The sequence below is a fragment of the Pseudophryne corroboree genome, chromosome 2 (genome assembly GCF_028390025.1).
Source record: "Pseudophryne corroboree isolate aPseCor3 chromosome 2, aPseCor3.hap2, whole genome shotgun sequence".
NCBI classification, from domain to species: domain Eukaryota; kingdom Metazoa; phylum Chordata; class Amphibia; order Anura; family Myobatrachidae; genus Pseudophryne; species Pseudophryne corroboree.
In genome coordinates, this window is record NC_086445.1 from 138055094 (window position 1) to 138076922 (window position 21829).

Consider the following 21829-nt stretch of genomic DNA (forward strand, 5'->3'; position numbering starts at 1 on the left):
TTTTAACGCGGTAGATCCTTTTTAGACAGTGTGGAGACATGCGTCAACTATTGGGTGGGTTTTCCCATTTTTTACTATCCTCCTCAGGGAAGGGAAAAGCAACCAGAACCCTATTTGAGATCTGGAATTTTTTCTCTGGGTTTTCCCAGGATTGTTCAAATATAGCGTTTAATTCTTTTGACGCAGGGAAGGTTAGCAAGGCTTTCTTATTGTCAGTGAAGTAAGCCTCCTCAACCTGCTCAGGTGGCGTGTCATTCATGTTTAACACATCTCTAATGGCCTCAATCATGAGCTGCACCCCCTTTGCAAGGGATGCTGCCCCCCTCAGCACATCCCCATCACAGTCTGCTGTATCAGAGTTTGTATCTGTGTCATATAATCTGGGCAAGTGCATGTTTCTGTGGGAACATACTAGTGGATTTTTGCAGGAATAGGAACAGAACCTGACCAAACTGCCATAGAGTTCTTTAACACCTGAGTTTCAGTCTCAGTATGAGCTACCTTGGTAGAGATCTGAGAGACCATCCCCTTAATAGAGGACAACCACTCAGGCTCATTAATTGGGATCTGAGACAAGACATTACATTCCTGAGAGGAAACATCCTCTGCAGCATATGACACAGAGTCCCTAGACATGACTATGTGAGACAACAAACACCCACACACACACACACACAGGGAAATGTGAGACAAAGTTTCCCCCCAAGTATGCCACATAGAGACACAGAGATTGGAGCCAACCCACACACAGCGCTTACTGAGGTAGATATAATACAACTACGTAGCGCTTACTGTGTACCTTAATAGACTACACAGTATTTACACCATACTTGCCTACCTGACCCTCTCCATGAGGGAGAAAATGCTCTGTTCCTGGACTTTCCAATTGATAAGAAAGGTGTTTCACCACAGGTGATGGCAATCATACATTACCAGGAAAGTCCAGGAACAGAGCATTTTCTCCCTCATGGAGAGGGTCAGGTAGGCAAGTATGATTTACACAGCCTCCCCCCCCCCCCTCCTTTCTACAACCCCCTGGTACCGCACAGGGTAGCTGGAGTTGCTTGGAGGGACAGCTCTCCCTGTCAGCGTCTCTGTATAGGATCTGCAGGCAGGAAAATGGCGCTGAACGCTGCTGGGTACGCTCTGAGGAGAAGCTCCGCCCCCTGAACATGGCGCTGCTTCGCGCTCTTCAATTCTTCTGGCCTGAGGATTTCTGCTGGCAGTGTAACCAAAGTCCCTGACAGGCTTGTTGACCAGTGTAGGGTATAGGCGCTGGCTCAGGATGCCCCTCACAGCGCTGCATTATGTAATGCTGAGCCTCTGGAGTGCAGTTAATACTGCGCTCTCACCCTGTTGCCGCCATCTTCACACCGGCTCCCCGCTTGCTGAGGGGGCTGGTGACTCACTCGCCACTGGAATCTTCTGGCTCTATTAGGGGGTGGAGGCATGCTGCGGGAGTGAGCTGTCGCCTGGGGCGGCTAACGATCATCACTCAGCTAATGTCCTGTCAGCGGAGATAGTGGCTCAAAACCCCCTCAGGGTGGACACTACTCCCTTCCCCCCCCCCCCCCCCAAGTCCCACGAAGCAAGGAGGCTGTTGTCAGAAAAATAATAAAACCCCTAGCTGTGACTGGCTCCTCCTGGCACATTTTCTAAACTGAGTCTGGTAGGAGGGGCATAGAGGGAGGAGCCAGCCCACACTCTCAAACTCTGCTAGTGGCTCCTAGTGGACCAGTCTATACCCCATGGTACTAATGTGGACCCCAGCATCCTCTAGGACGTCAGAGAAAAAAGGTCTGACCTAGGGTACTTTAATGATGCGGAAATAGGAAAACAGTCCTGTATGTAAATAATTCATTTTCTGTGGATTGGCTGCATGCACTTCAGGGGCAAACGCAGGATTTTCAGGGGGGGGGGGGGGGGGGGGGGGGGGGGGGGGGGGGTTGCCGTGTGTGTATATGTATGTATATATATATATATATATATTTCTCTGACATCCTAGTGGATGCTGGGAACTCCGTAAGGACCATGGGGAATAGACGGGCTCCGCAGGAGACTGGGCACTCTAAAGAAAAGATTAGGTACTATCTGGTGTGCACTGGCTCCTCCCTCTATGCCCCTCCTCCAGACCTCAGTTAGAATCTGTGCCCGGCCAGAGTTGGGTGCTCCTAGTGAGCTCTCCTGAGCTTACTAGTAAAGAAAGTATTTATTAGTTTTTTTATTTTCAGTGAGCTTCTGCTGGCAACAGACTCACTGCTACGTGGGGACTAAGGGGAGAGAAGCAAACCTACCTGCTTGTGCTTCTTAGGCTACTGGACACCATTAGCTCCAGAGGGTTCGAACACAGGCACCTGTCCTCGATCGTCCGTTCCCGGAGCCGCGCCGCCGTCCCCCTCGCAGAGCCAGAACAGAAGCTGGAAGACGACGAAATCGGCGGCAGAAGACTCCTGTCTTCATTTAAGGTAGCGCACAGCACCGCAGCTGTGCGCCATTGCTCCCAGCACACTTACACACTCCGGTCACTGTAGGGCGCTGGGGGGGGGGGGGGGGGCGCCCTGGGCAGCAATTGAAGTACCTTTTGGCAATAAAAATACATATATACAGTCTGGCACTGTATATATGTAAAAAAAAAACGCCATTTTTTTACACAGAAAGCGGGACTGAAGCCTGCCACTGAGGGGGCGGGGCCTTCTTCCTCAGCACACCAGCGCCATTTTCTCTTCACAGCTCCGCTGGAAGCAGCTCCCCAGGCTCTCTCCTGCAGTATCCAGGTACAAGAAGGGTAAAAAAGAGAGGGGGGGGCACATAAATTTAGGCGCAAATAAAACATATAAGGCAGCTATTGGGTAATCACTTATTATAAGTGAAAATCCCTGTGTTATATAGCGCTGTGGTATGTGCTGGCATACTCTCTCTCTGTCTCCCCAAAGGACTTTGTGGGGTCCTGTCCTCAGTCTGAGCATTCCCTGTGTGTGTGCGGTGTCGGTACGGCTGTGTCGACATGTTTGAGGAGGGTTACGTGGAGGCGGAGCAAGGGCAGATAAGTGGTGTCGCCCCCGTCGGGGCCGACACCTGATTGGATGGATATGTGGAAGGTCTTAAACGACAATGTAAGCTCCTTACATAAAAGGTTTGATGACGCTGCAGCCTTGGGACAGTCGGGGTCTCAGCCCGCGCCTGCCCAGGCGACTCAGAAACCGTCAGGGGCTCATAAACGCCCTCTATCTCAGATGGTTGACACAGATGTTGACACGGAGTCAGACTCAAGTGTCGACGATGATGAGGCACATTTACAGTCTAAATTGACCAAGGCCATCCGATACATGATTATTGCAATGAAAGATGTATTACACATTTCTGAGATTAACCCTGTTAATACCAAGAGGGTTTATATGTTTGGGGAGAAAAAGCAGCCAGTGACTTTTCCCCCATCTGATGAATTATGTGAAGAAGCGTGGAGTTCCCCTGATAAGAAACTAGTGATTTCTAAGAGGTTGCTAATGGCGTACCCTTTCCCGCCAACGGACAGGTTACGTTGGGAAACATCCCCTAGGGTGGACAAGGCGCTGGCACGCTTATCTAAAAAGGTGGCCCTGCCGTCTCAGGATACGGCTGCCCTAAAGGAGCCTGCGGATAGAAAGCAGGAAGCTATCCTGAAGTCAGTGTATACACACTCTGGTACTCTACTGAGACCTGCTATTGCTTCAGCCTGGATGTGTAGTGCTGTAGCAGCATGGACAGATACTCTGTCAGACGACATAGATTCCCTCGACAGGGATACTGTTTTGCTAACCCTGGGCCACATAAAAGACGTCGTCTTATATATGCGGTATGCTCAGAGGGACATTTGCCTGCTGGGCTCTAGAATTAATGCTATGTCCATTTCTGCCAGGAGGATCTTATGGACTCGGCAATGGACAGGAGATGCTGATTCTAAAAAACACATGGAGGTTTTGCCTTATAAGGGTGAGGAATTGTTTGGGGACGGTCTATCGGACCTCGTGTCCACAGCGACAGCTGGAAAGTCGACTTTCTTGCCTCAGGTTTCCTCACAGCCTAAGAAAGCACCGTATTATCAAATGCAGTCCTTTCGTTCTCAGGCAAGAGGGTCAGGGGCGCATCCTTTCTTGCCAGAGGCAGGGGTAGAGGTAAGAAGCTGCACCATGCAGCCAGTTCCCAGGAACAAAAGTCCTCCCCTGCTTCCACTAAGTCCACCGCATGACGTTGGGGCTCCACAGGCGGAGCCAGGAGCGGTGGGGGCGCGTCTCCGAAACTTCAGCAACCAGTGGGTTCGCTCACAGGTGGATCTCTGGGCTGTACAAATTGTATCTCAGGGATACAAGCTGGAATTCGAAGCGACTCCCCCCCGCCGTTACCTCAACTCAGCCTTGCCAGCTTCCCCCATGGAAAGGGAGGTAGTACTGGCGGCAATTCACAAGCTGTACCTCCAGCAATGATTATCAGGGTCCCCCTCCTTCAACAGGGAAGGGGTTACTATTCCACAATGTTTGTGGTACCGAAACCGGACGGTTCGGTGAGACCCATTCTGAATTTAAAATCCTTGAACACTTATATAAAGAAATTCAAGTTCAAAATGGAATCGCTCAGAGCGGTTATTGCAAGCCTGGAAGAGGGGGATTTTATGGTGTCGCTGGACATCAAGGATGCTTACTTGCATGTCCCCATTTACCCACTTCACCAGGAGTACCTCAGGTTTGTGGTACAGGACTGTCATTACCAGTTCCAGACGTTGCCGTTTGGCCTGTCCACGGCACCGAGGATATTTACCAAGGTAATGGCCGAAATGATGATACTCCTTCGGAAGAAGGGAGTTATAGTTATCCCGTACTTGGACGATCTCCTCATAAAGGCGAGGTCCAGAGAGCAGTTGTTGATCAGCGTAGCACTCTCTCAGGAAGTGTTGCAACAGCACGGCTGGATTCTGAATGTTCCAAAGTCGCAGCTGATTCCTACGACGCGTCTGCTTTTCCTGGGCATGATTCTGGACACAGAACAGAAGAAGGTGTTTCTCCCGGTGGATAAGGCCCAGGAATTAGCATCTCTGGTCAGGGACCTCCTGGAACCAAAACAGGTATCGGTGCATCACTGCACGCGAGTCCTGGGAAAGATGGTGGCTTCATACGAAGCCATTCCCTTCGGCAGGTTCCATGCAAGGATCTTTCAGCGGGATCTGTTGGACAAGTGGTCCGGATCGCATCTCCAGATGCATCGGCTGATCACCCTGTCCCCAAGGGCCAGGGTGTCTCTTCTGTGGTGGCTGCAGAGTGCTCACCTTCTCGAGGGCCGCAGGTTCGGCATACAGGACTGGGTCCTGGTGACCACGGATGCAATCCTCCGAGGATGGGGGGCAGTCACTCAGGGAAGAAACTTCCAAGGGCTGTGGTCAAGTCTGGAGACTTCTCTACACATAAATATATTGGAACTAAGGGCCATTTACAACACCCTGAGTCAAGCAGAGCCCCTGCTTCAAAACCAGCCAGTGCTGATTCAGTCAGACAACATCACGGCGGTTGCCCATGTAAACCGCCAGGGCGGCACAAGAAGCAGGATGGCAATGGCGGAAGCCACAAAGATTCTTCGGTGGGCGGAGAATCACGTGCAAGCACTGTCAGCAGTGTTCATTCCGGGAGTGGACAACTGGGAAGCAGACTTCCTCAGCCGACACGACCTCCACCCGGGAGAGTGGGGACTTCATCAAGAAGTCTTCACACAGATTGCAAAGCGATGGGAACTGCCACAGGTGGACATGATGGCGTCCCGCCTCAACAAAAATCTAAAAAGATATTGCGCCAGGTCAAGGGACCCTCAGGCGATAGCTGTGGACGCCCTAGTGACACCGTGGGTGTACCAGTCGGTATATGTGTTTCCTCCTCCTCCTCTTCCTCTCATACCCAAGGTACTGAGAATAGTAAGAAAGAGAGGAATAAGAACAATACTCATTGTTCCGGATTGGCCAAGAAGGACTTGGTACCCGGAACTGCAAGAAATGCGCACAGAGGACCCATGGCCTCTGCCTCTCAGACAGGACCTGCTGCAACAAGGACCCTGTCTGTTCCAAGACTTACCGCGGCTGCGTTTGACGGCATGGTGGTTGAACGCCGGATCCTAGCGGAAAAAGGCATTCCGGATGAAGTTATTCCTACGCTGATAAAGGCTAGGAAGGACGTGACCGCAAAGCATTATCACCGTATATGGCGAAAATATGTTGCTTGGTGTGAGGCCAGGACGGCCCCTACAGAGGAATTCCAGCTGGGTCGATTCCTGCACTTCCTACAGTCAGGGGTGACTATGGGCCTAAAATTGGGGTCCATAAAGGTCCAGATTTCGGCCCTATCCATTTTCTTTAAAAAAGAACTGGCTTCACTGCCTGAGGTTCAGACGTTTGTTAAGGGAGTGCTGCATATTCAGCCCCCTTTTGTGCCACCAGTGGCACCCTGGGATCTTAACGTTGTGTTGGATTTCCTGAAATTCCACTGGTTTGAGCCACTTAAGACAGTGGAACTAAAGTATCTCACGTGGAAAGTGGTCTTGCTGTTGGCCTTAGCATCGGCTAGGCGTGTGTCGGAATTGGCGGCTTTGTCATGTAAAAGCCTATATCTGATCTTCCATATGGACAGGGCAGAATTGAGGACTCTTCCCCAATTTCTCCTAAAGGTGGTATCATCGTTTCATTTGAACCAACCTATTGTGGTGCCTGCGGCTACTCGGGACTTGGAGGACTCCAAGTGGCTGGACGTAGTCAGGGCTTTGAAAATATATGTTTCCAGAACGGCTGGAGTCAGGAAGACTGACTCGCTGTTTATCCTGCAAGCACCCAACAAGCTGGGTGCTCCTGCTTCAAAGCAAACTATTGCTTGCTGGATCTGTAGCATGATTCAGCTGGCTCATTCTGCGGCTGGATTGCCGCATCCAAAATCAGTAAAAGCCCATTCCACAAGGAAGGTGGGTTCTTCTTGGGCGGCTGCCCGAGGGGTCTCGGCTTTACAGCTTTGCCGAGCGGCTACTTGGTCGGGTTCAAACACCTTTGCAAAGTTCTACAAGTTTGATACCCTGGCTGAGGAGGACCTTGTGTTTGCTCATTCGGTGCTGCAGAGTCATCCGCACTCTCCTGCCCGTTTGGGAGCTTTGGTATGATCCCCATGGTCCTTACAGAGTTCCCAGCATCCACTAGGACGTCAGAGAAAATAAGAATTTACTCACCGGTAATTCTATTTCTCGTAGTCCGTAGTGGATGCTGGGCGCCCGTCCCAAGTGCGGACTTTCTGCAATACGTGTATATAGTTATTGCTTAAATAAGGGTTATTGTTAAGAGCCATCCGTTGAGTGAGGGTCAGTTGTTGTTCATACTGTTAACTGGGTAAGGTTATCACAAGTTGTACGGTGTGATTGGTGTGGCTGGTATGAGTCTTACCCTGGATTCCAAAAATCCTTTCCTTGTAATGTCAGCTCTTCCGGGCACAGTTTCCCTAACTGAGGTCTGGAGGAGGGGCATAGAGGGAGGAGCCAGTGCACACCAGATAGTACCTAATCTTTTTTTTAGAGTGCCCAGTCTCCTGCGGAGCCTGTCTACTCCCCATGGTCCTTACGGAGTTCCCAGCATCCACTACGGACTACGAGAAATAGAATTACCGGTGAGTAAATTCTTATTTTACACACACATATTCCAGATGGTCGCCCTAAGTCCTACAGCTTGCCAAGGTGCCAGTCAGAGCAGCATTTACAAAATGAACGGAGGGCGGCACTCAATGGTCTTAAACAGCATAGCAGAATAACTCAATACTCCATAACTTCAATGTTTCGGGTTTATTCCAACCCGTCGTCAGGATACAGCAGCTGTATCCTAACGATGGGTTGGAATAAACCCGAACGTAGAAATGATGGAGTATTGAGTTATTCTGGTATGCTGTTTAAGACCATTGAGTACCGCCCTCTGTTCATTATATTTATATTTTTATATATATATATATATATATATATATTAGGAATCCCTGCACTCTCACACAACTCAGCCAGCAACTGGGGTGCCACTCAAAGTCCAACCCACTCGGAGGTGGGACCCATAGTACAATACAGAATTCTCCACAATTGTGGAAAAGATAGTACTCTCCAGAATACAGGTTCAACCAATCAAAACGATAATATTTAATGTAAAGGTCAATATCACAGTTCCAGAGCGATTTCCAACGTTTCGGTCCACACCAAGACCTTTGTCAAGGATTATACAACGTAGTAAAATAGGTAGCATAACATCACAGGTTAACAGTGCAGGAAACTGGAGCTAGAGATACTGCCTCACCGGCCCCTGTTAAATACCATAGCTCTTTGAGCGCCAATCCCGCCCCCAGTGACCCAGGAAGCGCGGTGGAACGCACAGTTGGAACGCAAAGCGTCACTTCGGAACAGCGCCGCGTCCATACTCACAAAGTATACCAACAAAGAAGAACACTGGAGCACACCATGGACCGCATGCACCACATGGAACGCAAAGCGTCACTTCCGGTAACTACTGGAAGTGCGCCACGTCCATGGCAACCACACCTAAGGGTATACTCCGTTGAGCTTCCTTAGGTGTGGTTGCCATGGACGTGGCACACTTCCGGTAGTTGTGCAGGGCCCCCTCCAATAAAATGACCACACTGTCCCCCATGAATGCTGCACAGTGCACTCCCACACACATGCACGTGCCTCCCAAGCACTCGCCTCCTGTGGCAGCTAGCTTCCGGCTCTGCATGCACAGACTTCAAACAGCGCAGAGCGACCTCCGAGTCCCCTCATCAACGGCACAGACGCAATGTGTCACATGACACTGATGTGGGGACTCAGGAGCTGCTATGTGCTGTATGCAATCTGCATGCAGAACACAAACCCACCCAGGAACAGGTGCCATTGGCCTGTTCCTGGCAATTGCAGGGTCTCCATTCCCTGCTGTCAACGATATCCTATGCACTCTCCTATCCATATGTGGCATATCATCACAGTGAGCAAAATTGCAATATTAAGTCATTAAAATATGTTTATTTTGATTTTTTTTTTATTTGATCTTGCCTGAGAATATACTTGCATACTTCCTGGCTGCCCCCTCCAGGAGAAGGCAGCCAGGCCAGCTCAACAGGAGGAGAGGGGCATCGGTATAGCCCTTTCCTTGGGAGTACAGCCGAATGTGCAAGGACTGAGATGCCCGCTTTCAGCGTCTATAGAAGCTCAAACAGCATAGACTGTTGCAGGGTCGAAAAAATTATATAAAGCTGCAGCTCTGTGGACCATAGCAAGGTGGATTGAGCCACACAGATCAGGCTGAGGCATCCAGTGCACAACATACACTGGGCCAAATTCAGTAAGAATCGCAAGTAGCGATTCATACAGAATTTTTGCTGAGGTGGTGTGGGCGCATGCGCAGCGGGCCCTACTGCGCATGCGCCCGCATTTTCTGTGGGGGGCTGCAGAAAATGCGATCGCCTCTGCCTGTCAATCAGGCAGAGGCGGGAGGGGGGCGGCAACGCTCCGTTTTCTGGGAGGAAACGGAGCGTTGCTGGGGCGTGCCAGCCGTAAGGTTAGCAGAATTTGCTAACCTTACTGAATTGGCCCCATTATCGTAGAACGAAATCTGCACGTGCAATGCTGCATCTGTGCATGCGCAGACATCAAACCATCGGAGAAGTGCGTTAAAATCCAGTTACAATCTTTAAGTCAGTCTCAGTAGGCAGCTTTTCCTAACAACTGCATTGAATTGCACAGCAGCTACCTGGGTATTAACTAACCAGCTTTACCTACTAGCCATCCCTCACATCCATGCTTCTCTCCCTCACACCCCTGGGAAGTACAAGTGGCCGAGATGCTGGCAGCATCATGTGGGAGGAATAAGTCACATGATAATGACCGCTGCATTCTCACATGCCTACTAACAGGGTGATAAAGTTGCGCCTGGCAAGTCAGTGTCGTTGTGGGAGAACCACTTGCTCAGGAATAAGGATGGCCATCGACTAACAATGGACAGCAACCATCGATGGTTTGCCACTAACGGTCTTAAGATTTTGCATCAGTGGTAGATATCTGATGATTCTCGATGGCAGAGTGTCCATGTATTCTTTTCTCCCCTGGAGCTGGAGGTACCAGGCTTAGTTCTACTGCCCCTCATCCCCATCCATCACTCAATTAACCTGCCACCCGTGTGTCTCGCCTCCCAGCCGCTGCCTGCATTGTGATGATCATCGATGGTGTTCACCATTGATGGGTTCTTGTAATGGATGTAAAACACCAATGGTACCATCAAAGGTGGACCCATTGATGGCCATCCCTACACAGCAATAACTAAGAGTTATGAAGAGGTGGGTGTATCTTAATGACAGCATTCATGTCAAGTGCCCCGGGTGAGGCATATGATGCCTCTAATTCCATCATCAAGCCAATGGCCGCAAAATGTTCTCCGAGGTCAGAGAGGTTTGATGACATCATGCCGGTTGATCTGATGACACATGTCCGCCCACTTATGGGTATATAAAAGAACTTTCACATGTTCTTAATCTGTGGATTTCCCATACATTTCAGAAGTGTGGCCAGAAAAGGTTCAGACTAGAAACAGAATAAGGTCAGTAGGCTAATGGAGTGGTTTTATTTAAATAGAGTTATAGCTGTAGCAGGGAGCAGAGGTGCCTAGGGCAGGCATCCACGGCCCCATGTGTAGAGTGACCATATTATCCCTATTACCTGGAATGCTCATGGATTACTAAGGGTTCTGTGGCTGGCTGACTTCAAGCCTACATTTCAGATGGTTTTTATCAGCCACAAAACCTGTGTAATCCATGAGCATCCCAGGTAAAAGGGATAATATGGTCACTCTACCCATGTGATGTCACAGAGAAGCACAGTGGGAGAAGGAAGATTTGTGCTGATGGCACTTCTGTGCCTTTCATGGTAGTGGGTTGCCTCTCCAGGGTATCGTCATAGCAGCACCCATTCCTCCCACCTGGCCTAGCACCCTTGGCGGCAGCACCGTTTGCACAGCCCCTTGTTATGGTCCTGAGCTGGGTGTCACATTACTGAGCAGAAAGATAGCTATATTGCCATCGATGTATACCAGAAAAGGAAATTAAAGTAATATAAATTTCCTATTTTGCTGTGAAACACTTTATCAAGCACAGAGATTAAAGTCCTTGTAGATAGGCCCCTTTGACTTAATCCATTGCCACAGTCATCACCGTATTTGTCGTCTGTTTCCTATTGTTCATGGCAAGTTCAAGTAATGTGAGTCTTTTGCCCAAATCAAACATGGCGACAAACGTATTTGTAGGTTATTTTTTTTTTTATAGCGCCGGACGTGGGGAAAAATACCGGAAGTGAGTATGTGGCGTTCTTTCTACCGACGGAAGAGGGGCAGCGATGTTCTTGCAAATGCCGGAAGTGGGACTATGAGGTACATTGTTGGCGCCGGAAGTGTGCACGTTGGTTTCACGTACTTGGTCTCACGTGTCGCCGGCTTGGTCGGTGCTTGTCAGTGTGGCTGTGTAGCGGTGAGGAGACCGGCGGAGCACAGCACACAGGTGAGAGCAACACGGGAAATACTGGTGCTACAGCTCGGGTTATCAGAGACTTGCACTCCTGCTTATATTGCATATACTGACTGTACTCCACGTATGCCCTATTCACTATACACATTGGCTGGTACTGCCATTCTTATACATTCCATATTAGCATGCAGAGACGGTTAGTGCCACCCTATAGCTTACTGATACATACATCGCACTTACAGGTAATGCCACCCCTGTATATCGCATAAACTTGCAATATGCACTTACAGGTGCTGTCACCCTTATACATCATACACTGCTCTTACAGTTACTGTCACCCTTATACATCATATATTATGTCATAGACAGCTCTTACAGGTGCTGTCTCCCTTATGAGGCGTGGTTAGTAAATGGGACTGATGCTAAAATGTATGTTTAATTATAAGTACATTTTTAACTCCGTTTCCCTTCTATGTACTCCGCTTCTGCATCCACACACCGCTGCATTCTTATATTCCATTGGTCAAAGCCATACTGTAGCTTATTATCTGTCAGCTGTCTTAATAGCGCTGTTGTTTTCTTTTTTTACCTCAGTAAATGATGCAAAAAGGTTCCCTTGAGTACAGATTTGACCTTAGGGAAAAGAAAGAAGTCACATGGTGCTAGGTCTGGCATGTGTGGAAATTGTTCTAGCACTGCAATCTGTTTCACTGCCTAAAACTCCTTCACAGATAGAGCTGTGTGGGTCCTGATGGAGGATAAACCCACAGCTCTGGCCTCTTCTGATTCTTTCTGCAACGTTTCTAGAACAATTTTGTAGTAATGTTGATTCCATGTTGCGCATTCTGGTGCCCAGTCTTCTAAAATAAGACCCGTGATATCAAAGAAACCAATTAACATGGCTATGGATTTGCTTTGACATGCTTTCTTCATTCTTGGTGACGATGGTGTTTTTCAGTGCATGGGCTGGCGTTTTGTCTAAGGATTGTACTGGAAGATCCATGTGTCTCATCTCCAGTAATAACTTTATCTAAAAATGCGAATCCGCTTGAATTTGTTCCAAAATGTCTGTGCAAGTTTGCTTTCAATGGGGTCAATTCTATTCGGCAACTTAAGAATAGCGCCAGGAATTAGCTCCCGACGCTATTCAATTCAGCTGCTAGTGACCCGCAATTGTCGGGAATTCTTCTCTCATCCCCAGGGGATGAGAGACGAAACCCGACAAAAGTGCTGCCTCGCGGCCGGCGCAAGGCTGATTCTGTCGGGAATCAGCCTCGCGCCGGGGAGTTAAGTCGGAGAATGCCCGTTCTCCCGACAATTCAACCTGTTTAGTCGGTGAGAACGGGACATCGCCGACTTAACTGGAGCTGAATTGAATAGCGTCGGGAGCTAATTCCCGGCGCTATTCATAAGTTGCCGAATAGAATTGACCCCAATGTTTAAATGTTTTTACCCTTATACATCATATTCTGCTCTTACAGGCGCTCACCCTTACCCATCATGTATTTGATCATATGCTGCTCTCACAGGTGCTGTCACCCTTACACATCAGCTATTATATCATATCTAATAATTTATATAGCACTTTTATCCAGCAGGACTCAAAGTTGCTTTACAGACATCAAAAACCATAGTACAAAGGATTTGGTATTACAGCATGTAGAAAATCATACAAAAATAAACTACAAAACCAAGAGAGCACAATAAACATAATGCAGGGTTGGTGCAGTTATATTGGGTAACTAATTCCACGGTTTACATCTGCCATCCATGAAAGGTACCAGGTGAGACAGCCTGTCTTGGGCACACTACATAGGATTACTCTGGAACGGGTCATGCCTAGAAGAGGTGACACAAAATCAGGTGTTTGCAATGACCTATCACTAAGTGTGGAGTTCTAAAATAACCATCAGAACCATGTATTTTTCATCCCATCCATGAGCATACCAGATGAGGCATTTACCACAGCTAATGGATCGTACTGGGGCTATCCAATTAGCCCCGACAAGTAGTAGTATGCGCGATAAGCAGCAGCTCGCGACACAATTTTTTTTCGCAATAATCCATGGGTCCCGTAAATTATCTCGCATCCCATGTGTTGTCTGCCGAAAAACAGGTGATTTACTGCTCAATAAAAACGGGCTGTAATTGGATAGCCCAATAAGACCATGGGGCTATTTTAGCCTGTTTCTGCTGTGCTGTAAATTATCGGTGGCAATTGGATGCTGGCCTTTGGCTTTTTGCTTTTGCAACAAATTACTAGTGTATATGTACATCTCGCATAAAAACCTGAGATTTTTCCAGGCTGAGAGAGTGGCTTTTTGAAACAAATATTTTGCTCTGATTGAGCCATCTTTTTCAGTCATTAAAAGTAAGATAAGGTAATCACTGTAAAAAAAAAAAAATGTAGCCCAATTGCTTCTGAGAACAATGGTTGCTGTCCCAAGGATCTACTACTACTCAGTCCTGAGATATTCCATAAAATGCCTATAGACTTGAAAATCACCATCAACTGTGGTGTAAAGATGGCTGCCATTTCCTAAAGGAAGCAAATAAATAAAAAATATTTGCGGCTCTGAACTATTGCCATACAGAAGTAAAAGTGACCAATAAAAATAAAAAAATTAGTACCGGTAATTAGAAAAAAATAAAATATATATATATATATATATATATATATATATATATATATATATATATATATATATATATATATATATATATATATATATATATATATATATATATATATATTATTATTATTTTTTTGGTCACTTTTACCCCTGTATGGCATTAGTTCAGAGCTGCAAATATTTTTTATTTATTTGCTTCCTTTTGGCTGAAAATATATACACACAGTTCTATGTAATACACATACAATACTGTACAAATGTCTTAGGCAGGTTTGAAAAAAATTCTGCATAGAAAGAATGCTTTCAAAAATAGATGTGTTAGTAGTTTTTTTATCAATATGCAAAGTGAATGAACAGAAGAGAAATCTAAATCGAGTCAATATTTGGTGTGACCATCCTTTGCCTTCAATACAGCATCAGTTCTTCTAGGTACGCTTGCACAAAGTTAGGGATTTTGTAGGATTATAGTTAAGTGTATGATTAACCAATCATACCAAACGGGTGATAATGATCATCATTTTCATATGTAGGTTGAAAGTCATTAACTGAACCAGAAACAGCTGTGTAGGAGGCTTAAAACTCGATGAGGAACAGCCAAACTCTGCTACAAAGGTGAGGTTGTGGAAGACCGTTTCATGCCACAGGTCATACACTATGGCAAGACTGAGCACATCAACAAATTACATGGTAGTAATACTGCATACTCTTAAGCTCATTTCAAGAAGCACAAAGAAATGGGCAGCGTTGAGGACCATAGATGCAGTGGTGGACCAAGGAAACTTAGTGCATTAGATGAAAGACACATAATGCTTACTTCCCTTCGAAACTGAAAGATGTCCAGCAGTACCATCAGCTCAGAACTGGCAGAAACCAGTGGGACCCAGGTGTGACCACCCATCTACTGTTCGGAGAAGTCTGTCCAGAAATGGTCTTCATGGAAGAATTGCAGCCGAATAGCCATACCTTTGACGTGGAAACAAGTCCAAGCAACTCTACTATACATGAAAACATAGGAACTGGGGTGCAGAAAAATGGCAGCAGGTGCTCTGGACTGATGAGTCCAAAATGTAAATATTTAGCTGTAACAAAGCAATTTGTTCGCTTAAGGTCTGGGGAGCTGTACAATAATGTTAGTAGGCAGCGGTGAAACATAGTGGGGGTTCCTTGTAAATATGGGGCTGTTTCAGCAAATGGAATTGGGGATTTTAGTCAGGATTAATGGTGTCCTCAATGCTGAAAAATACAGCCAGGTACGTATCCATCATGCAATACCATCAAGGAGATGTCTGGTTCCAAATTTATTCTACAGCAGAACAATGGGACTGATTCAGACCTGATCAGTGCTATGCGTTTTCGCACAATAGCGATCAGGTCTGAAGTGCGCATGGCAGACAGCCGACAGCTGTCGTAGCCCTGCGATCGCCTCTGCCTGATTAACGGGCAGAGGCGGTCTCTGGGTGGGAGTGTCGGCCTGGCGGCGTTCAGCCGCCATTTTTAGGGGGCGCTGTCCGGGCAACGCAGGCATGCTCGGACCGTTGGGGGGGGGGGGGGGGCGGGCCGTGGCGGCTGCGTGATGTCACGCAGCCGCTGCGACCCTGGTAGCGACGAGTAGCTCCCTGCCAGCGCGCAGGAGCTGTGCTAGCAGAGAGCTACTCCTACAGTACAAAAGCTTCGCTGATGTGCACTGCTTTTGTACTTGTACAACGGGGTAGGGCCTGACATGCGGGGCGGACTAGCCCTGTGTCAGGGACGCTGATCATAGATGTGGTAAGAACAAGGAGTCCTGGAATTGATGATATGGCCCCCACAGAGCCATGATCTCAACATCATGGAGTCTGTCTGGGATTACATAACTAGACAATTATTTGTACGAGCCTACTGAGATCTTTTCTCAAGATCTGTTGTTAGTTATCAAAGATTTTTGGAACAACCTCCCTGCCGAGTTCCTCCAAAACCTGTATGCAAGTGTACCTAAAAGAATTTATTCTGTTTTTGAAGGCAAAGGGTGGTCACAGCAAATATAGGGGCAGATGTATTAAGTCTGGAAATGGCATAAGGAAGTGATAAACCAGTGATAAGTGCAGGGTGATAAACACATCAGCCAATCAGCTACTAGCTTTTAATTTATGTATTGGAGCTGATTGGCTGGTGCGTTTATCACCTTGCACTTATCACTTCCTTATTCCTTCCCCAGGTTACTACATCTGCCCCATTGATTTTAATTAGATTTCTCTTCTGTTTATTCACTTTGCATTTTTTTAATTGATAAAAATAAACTTAACACTTCCATTTCTTATTGCATTCTTACTTTGCAGCATTTTTCCACACCTGCAAAAAAAAGGTAATAAATAATACCCAGGGGTATTCGGGCGCTATGAGGCGAGGTGCTCAGCTAAGCAGCAGCCAATGTTAAGAGGGAAGTCACTCCCAATATATTACACTGACAAAAGAAAAAGAAGGAAGGCTGCGCTTCAAGAGGAAAAGAACAATTAATCCACTAAGTGTGTACAATTTTATGACAATTTATTAAAAACACTAACTCATTAAAAAACAGCAATATTCTGTACAGTAATATTGTGCCATGTGCATGCATAAAAAATAGAATTTACCCAAAGTGTTGGTTCAGGACATGTATTATATAAACTCTGTAGGATCTGTTCCAGATATTGCCCTTAAATGATATATGTCCAGTTGTGATCCACTATGGAGAGTCCCTTTTAGATGGTGTTTAGAGAGTCCAATACAAATTCCATATGCCGCTAGAGGGTTGAAGATTGAATAGAATGTCCCATAAATGGTGGGTACCTCATGCAGTGCGGTGATTGGATGGTGCCTCTCTAGGACTCCTCTGGATGGCTGGAAAGTGGTGAGGGCTGGTTCGGATCCAATTGAAGAAAGTCCTGCTCCAAGGGGTAAATACCTGACGCGTTTCGCTGCATATACCTTGCAGCTTTTTCAAAGGTGTACTGTGATGTCTGGGTTTGGGCTTTATATACCCTAGACAAAATGGTGGCTTAATTGGCATCTGGATGCACATTTCCTGTTAATCACACACATACCTCTTTCTGATAATAAAAACTACTACAATATGTATAGGAGACAGACCTACTTGTATATAAAAACCGTTGGTAATATCAAACTTTTATTTCAAATCCCAGTAGGTGTTTTTTGTTATTTATTAATCTCTTACTATGAAGTGTATTGGTCCAATCAGAGATTTTGTTTACTACTCTGTAGTCGTGGAGACCTTTCCCAAGGAAATTTCATAGGTTGGATTAAGGGTCATGTGATCAGTGTTTGTCATGTGATTAATATCACATGATCAATGGAGACAACATTTATTATGTTTCCAGACTATACAATTATAATCAGGTCCTTTAATCTAAATTTGGGGATAGCGGCTGCTGGTAACTTGCTGCAACCTCCTATACTCCTGCTTCCCCGTATTTATATGTCTGCAGGGGCCCAGCGTTCACTCCCGGGCCGTTACCATAGTAACGTGAACCGGAAGTGACGTGGGTCCTAAATGGCAATAGTCATTCTCGAGCCGTCGCCATGGTGACGCAGCTCGGAATGAGCTTGTCCCCCTCTGTCACGCCACCCTCATGCGTCGGACGGGAGGAACATACCTCCGTCCGTCGCCATGACAACGCGGCTCAGTTCAGCCGCGTTCTCTCCGGCTGGGTACGTGATCGCGTATGTGGAAGTTTACGCGTCACTGCCGGCCGGTGTCCATGGTAACCCTATAACACCATGTGTTTTACATTACGCACTGGAAAATTCATATAAAACATAGTAGCACCGTTACTGTGAGCCTAATCGCATCATATTTGGCTATTGGAACACCCATACAACAAACAGATCTTTATAGTATATTGTTTATAAATAGAACTAATTATTCTTTGTAAAGTTGCTTTGTTATGGAAATCTGAGTCAAACTGAGTGTCAATGAATTCTCTCTGTTACTGGCATTTTGGAAACGGAAAGATAGGAACTGAGAAGAAGTTCAAAGAGTGAAAAGAAGAAACGGCAAAACAAATTAAATAGGAATATTAAAAACTAATAATTGGGGATTAATGAAAATTATTAGAAACTGGTAATTAGAGATAAATGGAAACTGAAAGATAATTTGTATACGCCTAAAATGGATTATTATTAGAGAGATGCTAAATCCAAAATAGAGTCAATTATTATGTTAGATGATCATATTCAATTCCACTGCCTCATTGAGGCCATCTGGATGGATAGACCCCATCCTGAACATCCCGTAAACCACCTGTTGGCACAGTTTTTTGAAACTGTCACCTCCCCTATTTGTCATGGGAATATGTTCAATCCCTATTATTTTGAGGCTTTTTGGGTCCCCATTATGATAATCATTAAAATGTTGGGAAACACTATGTGTAGAAACCCTATTTAAAATGTTTCTACGATGCTCAAGAAACCTGATCCGAAGTTTTCTAGTAGTGCGGCCTACATAATACATGCCACACCCACATTGAAGTATATATATAACGTATGTCGAGTTGCAATTGATGTGACTTCTTATTTTGTATTGTTTTTCCCCTTTATCAGTATTTACATACTGTGTTTTTTCTATATATTGGCACGTGATACACCTAGTACTTCCACATTTGTAAAATCCCATTATCGGTGGAAGCCAGGGTTCTCTAGTGATATTACTTTTCTTCTCGGGCCTTAAATAACTGGGTGCAAGGGAGTTCTTTAGGGATCGCCCCTTCCGAAAAATAAAGGCTGGTTTAGTTGGGAGAACATCTCTTAATAAATTGTCTTGTTTTAGTATACTGTAATTTTTCTTTATGATAGATTTTATTTTGGGACAGTAATCATAAGTAGTGATGAAGGCTAAGTGGTATTCTTTATCTATTTCAGAATTGTTATTTGGTCCCCTCTCTTTAGACAATAATGTATCTCTATTTATCCCTCTCACCTCTTCCAATGTCTTATATAGTAAAGGTATAGGGTATCCTCGTTGTTCTAATGAATCTATCATATCTTTGGCTTGTAATTCAAAAGACTTTAAATCAGAACAGTTTCGTCTGAGGCGTATCAGTTGACTCCGGGGTATACTTTTTTTCCAAGGTGGATAGTGTGCACTGGAATAATGGAGATAGGCGTTTGATCCTACCTCCTTAATATGATTAGTGGTATGTATTCGTCCGTTGCGTGCCTCTAAGCGCAGATCCAAAAAATTAATACAGTGAGAGTGATACTGGTGAGTGAATTTTAAATTATACGTATTGTGATTGAGAGAATTAACAAATTCTTGTGCTGAAAGTGCATCCCCATCCCAAATAATAAACAGGTCATCAATGTACCTGCCATAGAAGACCAGGGACGCGCCATGCCCGCCGCCCCACACATGTTGGTCCTCGAATTGACCCATGTATAGGTTGGCGTAGCTAGGCGCGAACCTGGTCCCCATGGCGGTACCCAAAATTTGTAGATAGTGTGAGTCCAGAAACAAAAAATAATTATGACGTAATATGAATGAAATAGTCGATAATAAGTTTTTGATGGTTAACAGTAAGGTCTCCATCTTGATTAAGGCAATTAGATATAACTGATAGCCCCTTCTGATGGGGTATATTTGAATAAAGACTCTGTACATCCATAATGAGAAAAGCATATGTGTCTTTCCATTTGATACCTGAAATCAGTGACATAAAGTGAGTGGTATCTTTAACATGAGACCGAAGAAGAGGAACCCGTGGCTGTAAATGTGAATCTACGTAAAAAGAAAGATTGGAAGTGAGGGAGTGAATACCGGAAATAATAGGACGCCCTGGGGGTGAAGTGAGGGATTTGTGTATTTTAGGGAGGTGATAGTAAATGGGAATAACTGGATGTTCTGAATAAAGAAACCGAAATTCTTCTTTGGAGATGATCTCGGAGGCAACCGCATTTCTCTGACGTCCTAGTGGATGCTGGGAACTCCGTAAGGACCATGGGAATAGCGGCTCCGCAGGATACTGGGCACAAAAGTAAAAGCTTTAGGACTACCTGGTGTGCACTGGCTCCTCCCCCTATGACCCTCCTCCAAGCCTCAGTTAGATTTTTGTGCCCGGCCGAGAAGGGTGCACACTAAGGGGCTCTCCTGAGCTTCTTAGTGAAAGTTTAAGTTTAGGTTTTTTATTTTCAGTGAGACCTGCTGGCAACAGGCACACTGCATCGAGGGACTAAGGGGAGAAGAAGCGAACTCACCTGAAGTGCAGAGTGGATTGGGCTTCTTAGGCTACTGGACACCATTAGCTCCAGAGGGACCGAACACAGGCCCAGCCTCGGAGCTCGGTCCCAGAGCCGCGCCGCCGGCCCCCTTACAGAGCCAGAAGCAAGAAGAGGTCCGGAAAAATCGGCGGCAGAAGACATCAGTCTTCAACAAGGTAGCGCACAGCACTGCAGCTGTGCGCCATTGTTACTCAGGCACACTTCACACTCCGGTCACTGAGGGTGCAGGGCGCTAGGTGGGGGCGCCCTGAGCAGCAATGTAAAACACCTTGGCTGGCATAAATACACCACATATAACCCCCGGGGCTATATGGATGTATTTTAACCCCTGCCAGAATTCACCTAAAAAGCGGGAGAAAAGGCCGCCGAGAAGGGGGCGGAGCCTATCTCCTCAGCACACGGGCGCCATTTTCCATCACAGCTCCGCTGGAAGGACGTCTCCCTGACTCTCCCCTGCAGTCCTGCACTACAGAAAAGGGTAAAAAAGAGAGGGGGGCACTAATTTGGCGCAGTTTTGATACTAACAGCAGCTATAAAGGGAAAAGCACATTTTATAGTGGTATTCCTGTCTATATATAGCGCTCTGGTGTGTGCTGGCATACTCTCCCTCTGTCTCCCCAACGGGCTAGTGGGGTCCTGTCCTCTATCAGAGCATTCCCTGTGTGTGTGCGGTGTGTCGGTACGATTGTGTCGACATGTTTGAGGAGGAAAATGAGATGGAGGCGGAGCAATTGCCTATTATACAGTTGTCACCCCCTAGGGAGTCGACACCTGAGTGGATGAGCTTATGGAAGGAATTGCGTGATAGTGTCAGCTCTTTACGACAGACAGTTGACGACATGAGACAGCCGGCTACTCAGCTTGTGCCTGTCCAGGGGTCTCAAACGCCATCAGGGGCTTTAAAACGCCCGTTACCTCAAATGGCAGACACAGACACGGATACTGACTCCAGTGTCGATGATGAGGAGACATACGTGACTTCCACTAGGGCCACACGTTACATGATTGAAGCAATGAAAAATGTATTGCATATCTCTGATAATACAAGTACCACTAAAAAGGGTATTATGTTTGGTGAGAAAAAACTGCCTGTAGTTTTTCCTGTATCCGAGGAATTAAATGAAATGTGTGATGAGGCGTGGGTTTCCCCCGATAAAAAACTGATAATTCCTAAAAGGTTATTGGCATCGTACCCTTTCCCGCCAGAGGATAGGGCACGTTGGGAAACACCCCCTAGGGTGGATAAAGCGCTCACACGCTTGTCTAAACAGGTAGCACTACCCTCTCCTGATACGGCCGCCCTAAAGGAAGCTGCCGATAGAAAGCTGGAGAATATCCTAAAATGTATATACTCTCACACGGGTGTTATACTGCGACCAGCAATCGCCTCAGCCTGGATGTGCAGTGCGGGCCTGGCGT

At 46.4% G+C, this 21829-nt stretch overlaps 1 protein-coding gene across 2 annotated transcripts in view; it reads left to right on the forward strand.

The window, feature by feature from the left end:
• Window positions 1-11340: 11340 nt before the first annotated feature.
• USPL1 (ubiquitin specific peptidase like 1) overlaps window positions 11341-21829 on the forward strand; it is a 112380-nt gene continuing 101891 nt past the window's right edge. For both annotated transcript variants that reach the window (XM_063951751.1, XM_063951752.1), the window contains exon 1: window positions 11341-11561. In XM_063951751.1, the coding sequence (XP_063807821.1) occupies window positions 11364-11561 (198 nt within the window). In that variant the 5' untranslated portion in view covers window positions 11341-11363. The remainder of the gene's footprint in view (window positions 11562-21829) is intronic.